The sequence below is a fragment of the Trichechus manatus genome, unplaced genomic scaffold (assembly GCF_000243295.1).
Source record: "Trichechus manatus latirostris isolate Lorelei unplaced genomic scaffold, TriManLat1.0 scaffold00011, whole genome shotgun sequence".
Taxonomy (NCBI): Eukaryota; Metazoa; Chordata; class Mammalia; order Sirenia; family Trichechidae; genus Trichechus; species Trichechus manatus.
Genome location: NW_004443947.1, coordinates 29,396,609 through 29,411,111, shown reverse-complemented (window position 1 = coordinate 29,411,111; position 14,503 = coordinate 29,396,609). Strand labels below are relative to the sequence as shown.

The 14,503-nt window shown below is 42.6% G+C and overlaps 1 protein-coding gene across 5 annotated transcripts in view; it reads left to right on the top strand.

Moving 5' to 3' along the window:
* GRIA1 (glutamate ionotropic receptor AMPA type subunit 1) overlaps positions 1-14,503 on the top strand; it is a 379,118-nt gene that overhangs the window by 257,594 nt on the left and 107,021 nt on the right. For all 5 annotated transcript variants that reach the window (XR_001121565.1, XM_004371282.1, XM_004371280.1 and 2 more), the window contains one exon: positions 897-1,267. Coding sequence is in view for 4 of the 5 variants with exons in the window: in XM_004371282.1 (XP_004371339.1) it covers positions 897-1,267 (371 nt within the window). In the remaining variant the exon portion in view is untranslated. The remainder of the gene's footprint in view (positions 1-896; positions 1,268-14,503) is intronic.

Genomic DNA, 14,503 nt, shown 5'->3' with positions numbered 1-14,503 from the left:
GTTCCTGAATTCATCCCTCCCTGATCTCCTGTAGCATTTTATAGCTCTTGGAAAGCATATATTCAGTCCACTTTGTACATTGTAAAATTGTGTATGTGTATCAGCCTTCCTTATCTGTCTGTAATTTCCTGAGGGCAGGGATCATAGCTTACCTACAGCTTCTAGCCTAGGACTTGTACCTAATAAGTACTCAATAAATGTTTATTGCGTTAAATTTGCCTTCACCACCTTGTTATCCACGACTATCTTGGTTACAGGTAAAAGAAACCCAACTCAAACCAACTTAGGCAAACAGAGGGGCTGGCTCATGTTCTTGAGGGACAAACAGGAATATATTGACATATATTCCTAGGGAGTCCAGGGTCAGCCCCAAATTTAGGGTGGCCCAAATTATTGCATCGGGGATCAGACTCTACATTTCTTAGCTCTGACTGTCGGGGCAAATTTTCACTAAACCAACTTGGGTCCTATGCCCAACCTTGAAGAAATCATTCTGGCCAGAGGAGTGTAGTACACTGATTGGCCAGGCCTGAGCCATGTGCTTTGCCCAGTAACCAGGGTGATCAACCCCATTTGAAGAGGAGGATAGAAGGTGGTCCAGGAGTGGTCCTCCTACCAGAGGAAGGAGGGATGGCTGCTGGGCAGGCAAAAGCAACCAATATTCACAACAACCCCCTTAACACAAGATCAGGAAGAGGAATCTAACAACTAGAACTATCAAACAAGGAAATAATCTCCCCTATAAAATAGTGAGTTGATCAGCCACTTGTCAGGAATATTTTCAGAGCTTCTTTCTCATTCACATCCTTTGAGATACAAAGAATATCTACAGTGAAGAGAGGAACAAAAGAAGAAAGAGAGCTGATAAGCAGCCTTTTTTTTTTTTTTTTTTCCAGAGAGCAGATGTAGCCGTGGCCCCCTTAACCATCACCTTGGTCCGAGAAGAGGTCATAGATTTCTCAAAGCCATTTATGAGTTTGGGGATCTCCATCATGATAAAAAAACCACAGAAGTCTAAGCCAGGGGTCTTCTCCTTCCTCGATCCATTGGCGTATGAGATTTGGATGTGCATCGTTTTTGCCTACATTGGAGTGAGTGTCGTCCTCTTCCTGGTCAGCCGCTTCAGCCCCTATGAATGGCACAGTGAAGAGTTTGAGGAAGGACGTGATCAGACAACCAGCGACCAATCCAATGAGTTTGGGATATTCAACAGCTTGTGGTTCTCCCTGGGAGCCTTCATGCAGCAAGGATGTGACATTTCTCCCAGGTCAGTCATCAGTCCTCTACCTCTTTGCTCAATGCCACATTTTTCTTAAAAAAGGTACTGTAAAGTTAAGGGATGGGAATTATTTCCAGACTTCACTGCATTTAATTTTTTAAACTATGCTTTACAGTCAACTGTTTGTTGCATGCTAGGGATTATCCAGACTCATCCTGCATCTGGGCCAGTTCTATCTTCTACCTGGTTGATGCACTCAAGATTAATAGGCATAGTCATGGCTTGGATGTTCTGTAGCCGAAAGGCACAGAGAAATGATGGGAGTAGTGTGGTAAAACTTTTATTGAGCACCTACCATATGCCAGGCAAGGTTCTGAGTCCTTTACATGCATTATCTCATTAAATCTTTGCAGCAGCATAATGTGGGACTCTCATTACATCCCTTTTTATGAACAATGGACCACAGAAACTAGCTTGCCAAGCCTACACAGCTAGTAGGTAGCTGAGTTGGTATTTAAACCACCACCCTATGCCAATTTTACATGGTAGAAGGAGCACTGGATTATGAGTCCTGGCTCAAGCACTGACTCTCTGTGTGGCCCTGGGCAAGTAATCTGACACTGGTAAACTTTGGTTTATCCATCTCTAAGAGAAAAAGATTCTCCTTTTCTTGGTTCTGAGAGGGACCTTGGGAGTAATCTAGTTCCAGTAGTTTTGTAAATTTGTGCCTCATGGTTCCAAAAAGGGGTTTCTCAGAGGTGCCTCAGATACTGCCATTGAGAGTAGTAGAACAGATCAGTAGGGTTTCAGCCCCCCACATGGAACCAGAGAAGCTCCATTTTTATCTGTTGTAAAAATTGGACCTGTGATTATGATTTCTTTTGAAAAAAGGATTTTGAAGCTAATAGGAAAGAAAAGAGGAAGGGTGGAAAGGAAGGATGGGAAAGATAAATTTGAAAAATTACCAGTCTTGTCCAATCCCCACATTTACTAGCCTTCTGTCTTTGTGTATGATGTCCTTTCTACCACATTCTGTAATGTTCATGTCACAAGTCCCCTTACCTGATAAATAAGCACTGACTGTATTTCCTTTAACAGTGGCCTCATGTCTATGAACTCTTTTTCTAGTAGGCTTTCCCTTGTAGATTACCAAGTCTCTAAAACATGCAGGAAGGTATGACTTGGAATTGAGCTGTCATGGATAGGTTTGCACACACTCTCACTTTCTAGGTACATACATGTGTAAATATCAAGGCCTCACAGACGTGTGCCAGTGGCGTACTTACCGCCTGTCCACATTTGCATTGGAGTGTCAATGAGGACCAATATTCCTCAGTGGCAATGGAGTAGCATCTTCTTAACAAGCTTCCCCCAGGACTCATTTGGCCTGCTGTATAATTTAGAAAGTCTCATTGTTCACCATAAAATCATGGTTTTTTCTTTAAATAAGACTGTCAGGGCAGGGAAGGGACGTGGAGGAGGAGGTGTGAGACTGGATGCTTGGCCAATACTGGCAAACACATGGTGAAGAGTAGAAAGAACCAAGTAGGGGACGGGCTTGCTTAAAAATAAATCAGGCCAGTGGATAAACAGTGGGAAGAGCGATTCTTCTTTAGTCAGTTTAACGTAAGACCGTCTGAACATGCACGTGTCTGAAAAGACCCATGGACTTGTTTTTTCTCCATTATCTCCTTTGTCAGTGGGCATCTTACTTCTTAACGACACCTCATGGTCTGACTTCAGGGTATGTTTTCATACTCTCACCATTCTTCTAGAGGTCTCAAACTGGTGGCCTACGAGCTAAATCCACTCCCAGGCATGCTTCTGTCTGAGCTCCACAGAGTCTGGCAATGAGTCTTCAAAGCAGAGGGCCAGCTGCCCTCTTTAGATGGTACATGGATTCCACAGCCTCCACCTGGCCTCCTTCATGCCCATGTTACTCACCTGGCCCCTGTGAGGGTATTTGAGTTTATGACCTCTGTACACAAGAGGGTTTTCAAACTGTGCTTCCTGGAGTACTGAGATTCCACTAGCATGTCTTAGGACCTGCCGCGGAAGTGAAGATGAGATTGACCAGGAAGGTCCCTAACATCCCTCTTCCCAGCTTTAATAAGCCACTTCCACTCAGTAGCCTATGTTTTCTCATTGGTAAAATGTAAATAACAGTTCCTACCTCAAGTCTTCTTGGGAAGTTTAAATGAGATTAATATATGCAGGACCAATATCAGAGTACCTAGGCAGCAGATAAGAAGCACTAAAAGTTGGATGACTTTTTTTTATTTTATCAAGTTTATATATTGGACTTCTACTAAACCTCATTAGAAGAAATGGTACCACTGCTCACACTGATTTGAAAACCACTGACCTATATGACTCTCTTCTGGGGAAGTCCACAGACAAAGCAGAAATAGCAAGTGGTTCTCTCCAGAGACCCGGATTCCTGTGCCTCTTCCTAATAAGAACTGAGATGAAGGATTTATGAATGTGGAGGAAAGAGTATGATAGATACAGAAATGAACCAGCCCAAATAGGGAGTTTTGTACACTTGAGATGGCCTCTTCTAGACCAGCCCACCCTGGCCAATTCCAGAGCTTAGGAGTCTGTAGAAACCTCATAGGAGTCAGAGTATGGGTCACAGTGTTTCTTGGAAATATATGCTAAAGAGAAAACACTTATCCTTCATCCGGCCTTGGGCCAGACAAGAAGGCCAACATGCTAAGGCAGGGATCAGGGCCAGGGACCAAGCATACAAAGGTAAACACCAATAAAAGTTTTGTTGTTGTTGTTTACAGATTTCCTGATAAAGTCAAGTCAAGTTTTGTGAGCCTCTGATCTCCACAGCACCATGTTAGACACCCTGAATGCTATGGTGGGAGGTACTTATAAGGGGCTTGCATATGTAAAACATCTTAAAGAATATCCTTTCCAATGAGAACCAATTCGTTTTTCTCACTACTTATGTAAATAATGTATAATAAATCCTTACTAATTTAGAGTTTGGGGAACTAAATCTTCTGAATTGCATGTACCTACACTAGTACATAAGCAGCATTATCTCTTTTTAATCTTTTCAAAGTTCATGTCTAGTAACCAAATGCCAACAAAACGTGGCCAAATGTAATTGTTTGTAAGTAAGAAAAAACCTGACCACAGTAATGTGAACAGAGAGAGGCCTATCTTCCTCACACAGCAAGAAGAGTAGAGACAGACATTGACTCGTGTTGGTTCACTGAAATCAGGATCAGCAGCTCTGTGATTCTCTTGACAAGATGGTTGCTCCTAGAAATTATGTCCATGTTCAAGCAGCAAGAAGGGGAAAAAGTGTTGCCATCCATTTCCATTTCTTTGCATCAGGAAAACAGAAACTTACCAAAATACTCCCCACCCCAAGCAGATGTCTGTTTCTCTTATAGTCCAGAACAGTGGCCAGTGGCCACCTCTAGCTGCAAGGGAGGCTGGGAAGAAAAGAATCTAGGTTTTCTAGCCTCTAGAGTGGGGGGCAGGGGGGAATGGATGTTGGGTAGATCAACCAGCAGCACTGGCCACAGTGCCTAAAGTAGATGTTTCCTGTACCAGAACCATGAGCAGATAAAAATAATCTGTAATTAGCACATTCATAGATGTATCCAAGTAAATACTACTGGCATTCTTTAAAGACTCACCATCCTTCCCTTTAAAATGTTTACATGATAAACTGGTTTTGTGAAATCTATTTTAGTATTCAAAGTTAAAATTCAGCTTAACGATGATTACAGATTACAATTTTTTTTTTTTCATTAGGTTTATGGTGAGGTAAAAATGCCATCCATGAATTGATTTGGTGGGTCTATTTCTTATGCCCAAAGACTTATTTTTGGATTCTTTTTCCATATAGAGGAGCATTTTGAGAAGGGATATATTAAAGGAGGAACAAAAATCTTCACAAGATTTGTCTTTAGTTCCCCCAAATTTCCTTTCTGTACCTTTTTTCCCCTACTTGTGGCCAAGACCATTAATTTATTCAACAAATATTATGAATCGCCTATAACATGCAGGACATGAAGCTAGATGATGAGTCTACGAAGATGTAATGATGAATGGAGCATGGGGGAGGGAGCCTTTAGCACACTCATATGAGACAGATGCTAAAGAAGCAACCATGAATGTTTAAAGTGTGATGTGCTATGAATAAAATGAACCTGCTGTTGCAATAGACAACAAAGGAAGTGGTAATTAAAGGAGACTTACTTAGGGTGTTCCAAGAAGCTTTCTCTGTGGAGCTGTGGATAGGTAAGAAGGAGCTAGGCTTGTACGCAGCTGAGAGACATAGTTATGTGCAAAGGCCCTCAAGTGGAAAAGAGCTAAGTGGTTTCAGGGACTGGAGGAGCGGGCAGTGATTGGAGAGGATATTGGAAAAGTAGGCAGAGAACAGAGTATGTAGGACCCTGTGGCCATGGTATAGATTTGGGGTCTTACTCTAAACTCAATGAAAAGCCATTGGAGAGTTTTAAGAGAAGGATTCATTTAGCATGCTAAAATACCACTCTGGCAGCTATGAAGAAAATGAATTAGAGCAGAGGAGAAGAAAGAGGCCCTCACAGCAGCCCAGGGGAAATTATACTGATGGAAATTATAAGGATGATCATGTAGATGGATTTGTGGTCTATTCTGAAACTATAATGGACAGGACTTGCTGATGAGTTGGCTATATGAGGATAAGGAGAGGGAGGATTCAAGGGTGAATCCAAGAGGCAGAGAGCATTTGGAAAACATGGAACCGTAGTTCCAAAGACCTTAGCTCTGGGTGAAATCATTAGGATGCTCTGGTTAGCCATCTCATATTACAGATGAGGAAACTGAGACCCAAAAGGGACAACAAGATTTTCTCTAAGGTCACCCAGATGTTATCCATGGCCTATTGATGCCCAGGTTGATGCTACTCTACCGTGCAGTCTCAACCCAAGTCTCCATTACCTGCAAGTGAACTAAGAATCAGCATCTTCAACCCATTACTCCCACAGCCCCCACTTCCCTATTGGCTTCTCCATGTGGTCAGTGCTTTTCTAGGTTCAGATGACCTTAGTAAAGAGAACAAAAGGGGATCAGAATGTCCTCGGGGAATAGAAGAAAAGAGGAAATCATAATTTCAGCTTTCAGAACTCTCTTTTATTCCCAATCTTAGAATGTATCAGAATATATGATAATTATCTCCACCTGGTTAAGATAATTACTCTCAGTGAGAAGTCTCGGGCGGGGGAGGTGATGGCACTTTGGAGATCTCTGGGAACCCTGTACCACCTCCCCCTCTCCCCCACAGCTGATGTACCTGTTGCGGGGGGGCTGGGGGGAGCCTGTAACTGACTCACCATGGGAACAGGGTGGCCAATGAGGAGAGCCCAAGCCAATAACCAATGGCAGCCTGACCTTTTAATTCACACACACAAATTCCATAGCAACCAATATGCTGCCTACCAGCACTGAGAGGTGATGAGAAACCTACCCCCTTCCACCTCCTGCTCTGCTTCCTCCTCTCCCAGAGAAAGCCATACAAACCCACTCCTCTTGCTCATCTCCATGTGTGTTGCGGGGGAGAAAGGAAGACTGGAAGTAAATATTCAGGGAAGTTGATGGAAGCAGGCTGAAATTATACAACATTTTGCATTTTGAAAACATAAGCCTGGTTTGAGACACAGGTTTACCACCAGAAGGAAGTGTGGGTAGTGAGGAGGCAAGAAATGGTGTGATAGATGCTCTGTGTCTTGGGACTAGGTACAGGGATTTCTGCTGGGACCCACTGCATCAAAATCACGTGGGATGCTTGTCAAAATGCGGATTCCCAGGCACTACCTCAGATCTGCTGAATTGGAAACTCTGCAATTGAGGACAGGGATATGCATGTTTCACAAGACCCCCTCCTCCAGGGTCAGATGGGCATGAACCTTTGAAAGTCATTGAACTAGGGTATTGTCCAGGGAAGTCAGACGGAAAGTGCAGAAAGCAAGGTCCATGGGTCAGCCAGAAATGGTGTAAATTAACAACAGTATATACTGGGCCGAGGGTCTGCTGCTTGCTGCCCTAGGGTGAGGTACCTCGTAGGTGAGTGAGGCCTGGATGCACAAGAAGTAATTGTGGCCATTGAAAAGCAGAAGACTTGCTAGGGACCCTACCTCCTCCTGCAGGCCAACCAAGCTTCCAGGAGGAGTTCACAAAAAGATTCACTAGTATATGTTCCTCTTGATCACTTTTTCCTTGCCATTAGCAAGCAATGCCAGCACACAGGAGTTGGCCCAGGTGAGGTGATCCTGCAATTGTGGCAGGCGTGATCTGTGCATTGACTATCTGTGGGTGGCCCTATGCCAGCTCACTGACTTCTTCCTTTTCAGTTTTAATCCTCTGCTACCTGATAGCAATACCCAGAGCCAGGCTCTAATACTGAGCAGCTTCACAGGCCATGGGGAGGCAGGAGAGCAGAAGTTTGAGAAGTTCCCAAAAGCCATATGGGCGTATTAAAACGAATGCAGTGACAAGGAAGATAAAAGCCTTCACTAGATACACAAATGAAAAGCATCATTTCTGCATCTCAGCCAGTAGTTCTGGCCATCAGCAAGGGGGAAGTCAAATTGCTGTCTCTCTTTCTAGATTATTCTGGAAGTCTGAGGTTTGAACAGTTTAATTAAGGACAGATTTTTTTTTTTTTTTTCCCAAAATCACAATAGGCAAATTTTCAGAAAGTTTTTTTATAGAGCTGAAAGGCATGTTTAAGACCATTTATTCATTACACGTTTACTCAGCACCTGTTATGTGGCAGGGATGGTTCAAGATGCTGTGGAAGACATCATTGAACAAAGCAGACAGAAAAACCGGCTCTCCTAGAGCTTACATTCTAGTGAGAGGAGGCAGACAATAAACAAAATAAATACGAATCAACCCCCCACCCCAGTTTGATAAGTGAGGATTCTAGCATACAGGGAAGGGAAGAGATTTACGCAAGGTCACACGGACGATTAGCAAGTTCAGTAACATTGGAAGGGAGGTCAGGTGGGGATTGAGATGAACTGGGGAATATGTGTGTCAGCAAAAGAAGGCAGCCTCTACTCAGTTGCGGACAGGAATGGCCCAACTCTGTGCAAGTCAGACAAAAACATGCCTAGGATTCACCTTGTAGGCCACCAGTTTGAGACACCTGGAAGAATGGCAAGGAGTATAAAAATATCACCATATCTTTAATGCATTTAGACACACTAGGAATTTCATATATATGTACATATTCTAAAAATATATAAAATAAAATGAACTCCTTACCCTGCATTTTGGTTCCAAGGATAAAATCTGATTGCTGTTTTCTTCTCTTCTTTCACATCTCTTGGGAAATACAGGCCATGGATGGGGCTACTCCCGAAGGAAGATGGTCCCCATGTCTCTATATCCCAAAAGGCTCACCCATGGCTCCATCTTCTTAGGTTCCACATTGTTCTAGAGAGGACTTCTTGTTTCTTTTTAAACTCTCTCTAAAATACAGCATCTGAGATCAAGAGACCAGTTGTTTATCTGGAGAGAAGTATTAAGTTCTATGGCGCGAAAAATGAAAGCATAATTAATTGAATTGATGTGGAAGGTGTACTCTGATTCCTAGGGGAATCTGGTGGTTCTAAATGAGTTAGGAACAACCAGCCCCCAGGTGGTGAGTGAATCATTTTTGCTCACCATATATACTTTTACTACCTATGTTCGAAAGAGATAATAGGTAAATTATCCCCAAGGCACCCAGCAGAATATAAATGGTGTCATGCAGACTAACTGATAACCACAAACGTGAGATGGTGACAGTTACTGTGTGTATCCATTAAGGAGAAAGAGCCTCAAAATGTGCAGGCACAGTGTCTGCTAGGAGGAGAGTGGAGTCCCACTCAAGACGGGGACCAGGGACCCCTGTCATCACAGGGGGTGGGCCCACAGGTTTGGAGGAGGTGGTGGAAGGAGCACTTTAAAAAAAAAAAAAAGGAAAAAACCACTACCAGTCCATGGAGTGAGTCACTTCTTCTTTCTGGGTCTTACTTTTCCCTCTGTAAAAGGCAGGGGAGAGGCCAAGATGATCCCTACTATGGCCTAGCATGTCCCCAGCCCCTTTCTAGGAATTGAATAGGTTTCAGTAGAGCTTTCAGAATAAGATGGATTAGGAAGAAAGGCCCCCATGTGTCTGTTGGTTTGTTGTACTGTGGAGGATTGTGTGTTGCTGTGATGCTGGAAGCTGTGCCACCGGTATTCAGCTACCAATAGGGTCACCCATGGTGGACAGGTTTAAGCTGAGCTTCCAGACTAAGACAGACTAGAAAGAAAGACCCAGCAGTCTACTTCTGAAAAGAATAAGCCAATGAAAACCTTATGAATAGCAGCAGAACATTGTCTGATATAGTTCTAGAAGGTGAGCCCCCCAGGTTTGAAGGCACTCAAAAGATGACTGGGGAAGAGCTGCCTCCTCAAAGTAGAGTCAGTCTTAATGATGTGGACGGTTGTGGATGGAGCCAAGATTTCAGGACCTTCATTTGCTGACGTGGCACAACGCAAAATGAGAAGACACAGCTGCAAACATCCGTTAATAATAGGAACATGGAATGTACGAAGTATGAATCTAGGAAAATTGGAAATCATCAAAAATGAAATGGAACGCATAAACATCCATATCCTAGGCATTAGTGAGCTGAAAAGGACTGGTATTGGCCATTTTGAGTCGGACAATCATATGGTCTACTATGCCAGGAATGACAACTTGAAGAGGGATGGCATTGCATTCATAGTCAAAAAGAACATTTCAGGATGTATTCTAAAGTATAATGCTATCAGTGATAGAATAATATCCATAAGGCTACAAGGAAGGCCAGTTAATATGACTATTATTCAAATTTATGCACCAACCACTAATGCAAAAATGAAGAAATTGAAGATTTTTACCAGCTTCTACAGTCTGAAATTGATTGAACATGCAATCAGGATGCATTGATAATTACTGGTGATTAGAATGTGAAAGTTGGAACAAGGAAGAAGAATCGGTAGTTGGAAAATAGGGCCTTGGTGATAGAAATGATGCCGAAGATCGCGTGATAGAATTTTGCAAGACCAATGACTTCTTCATTGCAAATACCTTTTTTCACCAATATAAACAGCAACCGTACACATGGACCTCGCCAGATGGAATACACAGAAATCAAATTGACTACATCTGTGGAAAGAGACGATGGAAAAGCTCAATATCTTCAGTTAGAATAAGGCCAGGGGCCGACTGCAGAACAGACCACCAATTGCTCATATGCAAGTTCAAGTTGAAACTGAAGACAATTAGAACAAGTCCAAGAGAGCCAAAATATGACCTTGAGTATATCCCACCTGAATTTAGAGACCATCTCAAGATTAGATTTGACACTTTGAACACCAATGACCGAAGACCAGATGAGTTGTGGAATGACATCAGAGACAATATACATGAAGAAAGCAAGAGGTCATTAAAAAGACAGGAAAGAAAGAAAAGACCAAAATGGATGTCAGAAGAAACTCTGAAATTTGCTCTTAAACACTGAGTAGCTGAAGCAAAAGGAAGAAATGATGAAGTAAAAGAACTGAACAGAAGACTTCAAAAGGCGGCTCCAGAAGACAAAGTAAAGTATTATAATGACATGTGCAAAGAGCTGGAGATAGAAACCCAAAAGGGAAGAAAACGCTCAGCATTTCTCAAGCTGAAAAAACTGAAGGAAATATTCAAGCCTCAAGTTGCAATACTGAACGATTCTATGGGGAATGGGGAAAATATTAAATAACACAGGAGGCATCAAAAGAAGATGGGAGGAATACACAGTCATTATACCAACAAGAATTGGTCAACATTCAGCAATTTCAAGAGGTAGCATATGATTAGGAACGATGGTAGTGAAGGAAGAAGTCTAAGCTGTACTGAAGGCACTGGCGAAAAATAAGACTCCAGGAATTGATGGAATATCAGTTGAGATGTTTCAACAAATGAATGCAGCACTGGAACTGCTCACTTGTCTATGCCAAGAAATTTGGAAGACAGCTACCTGGCCAACTGACTGAAAGAGATTCATATTTATGCCTATTCCCAAGAAAGGTCATCCAACTGAATGGGGAAATTATTGAACAAGATTGTTAATATCACAGGCAAGTAAAATTTTGCTGAGGAACATTCAAAAGTGGCTGCAGCAGTATATTGACAGGGAACTGTCAGAAATTCCGGCCAGTTTCAGAAGAGGATGTGGAACCACAGATATCCTTGCTGATGTCAGATGGATCCTGGCTGAAAGCAGAGAATACCAGAAAGATGTTTACCTGTGTTTTATTGACTATGTAAAGACATTCAGCTGCGTGGATCATAACAAATTATGGACAACACTGAAAGAATGGGAATTCCAGAACACTTAATTGTGGTCACAAAGAACCTCTACTTAGACTAAGAGGAGTCATTAGAACAGAACAAGGGGATACTTCATGGTTTAAAGTCAAGAAAGGTGTGGGTCAGGGTTGTATCCTTTCACCATACACCATACCTATTCAATCTGTATGCTGAGCAAATAATCCGAGAAGCTGGACTATATGAAGAAGAATGTGGCATCAGGATTGGAGGAAGACTCATTAACAACCTGCATTATGCAGATGACACAACCTTGCTTGCTGAAAGTGAAGAGGACTTGAAGCAATGATGAAGATCAAAGACCACAGCCTTCAGTATGGATTACACCTCAACATAAAGAAAACAAAAATCCTCACAACTGGACCAATAAGCAACATCATGATAAATGGAACAAAGATTGAAGTTGTCAAGGATTTCATGTTACTTGGATCCACAATCAACACTCATGGAAGCAGCAGTCAGGAAATCAAATGACGCATTCATTGCGCAAATCTGCTGTAAAAGACCTCTTTAAAGTGTTGAAAAGCAAAGATGTCACCTTGAGGACTAAGGTGTGCCTGACCCAAGCCATGGTGTTTTAAATTGCCCCATAGGCATGCGAGAGCTGGACAATGAATAAGGAAGACCAAAGAAGAATTGACGCCTTTGAATTGTGGTGTTGGCAAAAAATATTGAACATACCGTGGACTGCCAAAAGAACGAACAGGTCTGTCTCGGAAGAAGTACAACCAGAATGCTCCTTAGAAGCAAGGATGGCGAGACTACATCTCACATACTTTGAACATGTTGTCAGGAGAGATAAGTCCCTGGAGAAGGACATCCTGCTTGGTAAAGTACAGGGTCAGCGAGAAGGAGGAAGACCCTCAACGAGATGGATTGACACGGTGGCTGCAACAATGGGCTCAAGCATAACAACAATTGTGAGCATGGCTCAGGACCGGGCAGTGTTTTGTTCCATTGTTCATAGGGTCACTATGAGTGGAACCAACTCTGTGGCACCTAACAAGAAGGAAGAAAGGCCTGGTGATCTACTTCCAAAAATCAACCTATGAAAATCCTATGGAACACAGTAGTCCAATGCGCAACAGATCACAGGAATGGCACAGGACCAGGCAGCATTTCATTCCATTGTGCATGGGGTTACCATGATTCGGGAGCAGACTTGACTTCAGCTAACAACAACTAGCCAAGCCAAGTTGTGTTTAATTCTGTTTACTCAGCTCCAAGCTTTTATGTCCCCATCGATCCCTCTGCTTGGAGCAACCTTTCCCATTTTTCTGCCCAACTCCTCCCCTCTTTGCAAATGCTGCCCTCACACTGTCCTCCTGTTAACCCCAATTCCTCCTCTGAAGCTATGCTTTATAGTAATGATTATAAGCTTGAATTCTGGAACAGGGCTGCCTGAGATTGAATCCTAACCCTACCACTTACTAGTTGTGCAAGATTGGGAAAATAACTTCTCTGCACCTTAGTTTTCTCTTCTGGAAAGTGGGGATAATAATAAGACTTGTCCAAAGGAGTACTTTGAGGATTAAATGAAGTAATGCATATAAAGCTGTTCCTTAGCACAAACATAGTAAATGTTTGCTGTTGACATTATTGTTATCATTGCCATTGTCATCTGAACCACTCTAAGGCAGCTTATACCTTCAAACCTGCACTAGAGTTATCCATATCCATTCCTTATTGAAACACAGACTGGCAAACTCATCTCTGCGTCTCATGAAAACCTGGCACAGGCTGTTGTGTATCCTAAATGTTTAGCACCTGTTTGTTGAATGAACATGTGAATTTCCACAGTAGACTTTTGTCTTAGTCATCTAGTGCTGCTATAACAGAAACACCACAAGTGGATAGCTTTAACAAAGAGAAATTTATTCTCTCACAGTCTACTAGGCTACAAGTCCAAATTCAGGGCATCAGCTCCAGGGGAAGGCTTTCTCTGTTGGCTCTGGAGGAAGGTCCTTGTGATGCATCAGTCTTCCCTTGGTCTGGGAGCATCTCAGCACAGGAACCTCAGGTCCAGAGGAGGCGCTCTGCTCCCAGCACTGCTTTCCTGGTGCTATGAGGTCCCCATGTGTCTGCTTGCTTCTCTCTTTTATATCTCAAAAGAGATTGGCTTAAGTCACTATCTAATCTTATAGATCTCATCAATATAACTGCCACTAATCCATCTCATTACATCATAGTGACAGGATTTACAACACACAGGGAAATCACATCAGATGGCAAAATGGTACACAATCATACAACACTGGGAATCATGACCTAGGCAAGGTGACAGATATTTTTGGGGGACACGATTCAATCCATGATAACTTCTAAGCACCATGTCTTCATATTTTTCATTTAATGGAGAGAAAACATCTTAATGGAGAGAATTTCTGGCTGTCACTAACTACCTGTGTAACATGAGGACAATTCAGTCCTTGCCTCTGAATAGACTTGGAGGAGAAGGAGAAGAATTGGAGATAAGCAAGTTCAAAGGACCCAGAAAACAAAGTCTGTGGCCATCCTAAAGTTGCCAGTTACCTCACTACTCAGGAACGCGCTAACCTTTTGTTTTGTGGGATAATAATAGTAACAGTTGCCTTCATTTGTTGCACCTACTATGTATCAGGCACTCTGGTAAGTGTTAGATCATGTTACCTCTAATCATCATGGCAACCCATGCCTGGGTACATCGATACTATTTTACAGATGAAAAAACTGAGGCTCAGAGGAATTAACTCCCTTGTTCAAGGTTACACAGCAGAGCTAGGATTATAACCTGTGTCTGTCTGATTCTAAAGCCTGTGACGTTTTCTTGACACTACACTGCCTTCCAAGACCAAAAATCCTTCTGGAGTTCTCATAGGGCACCCAGGGATTGTTAGAATTCATGAAGG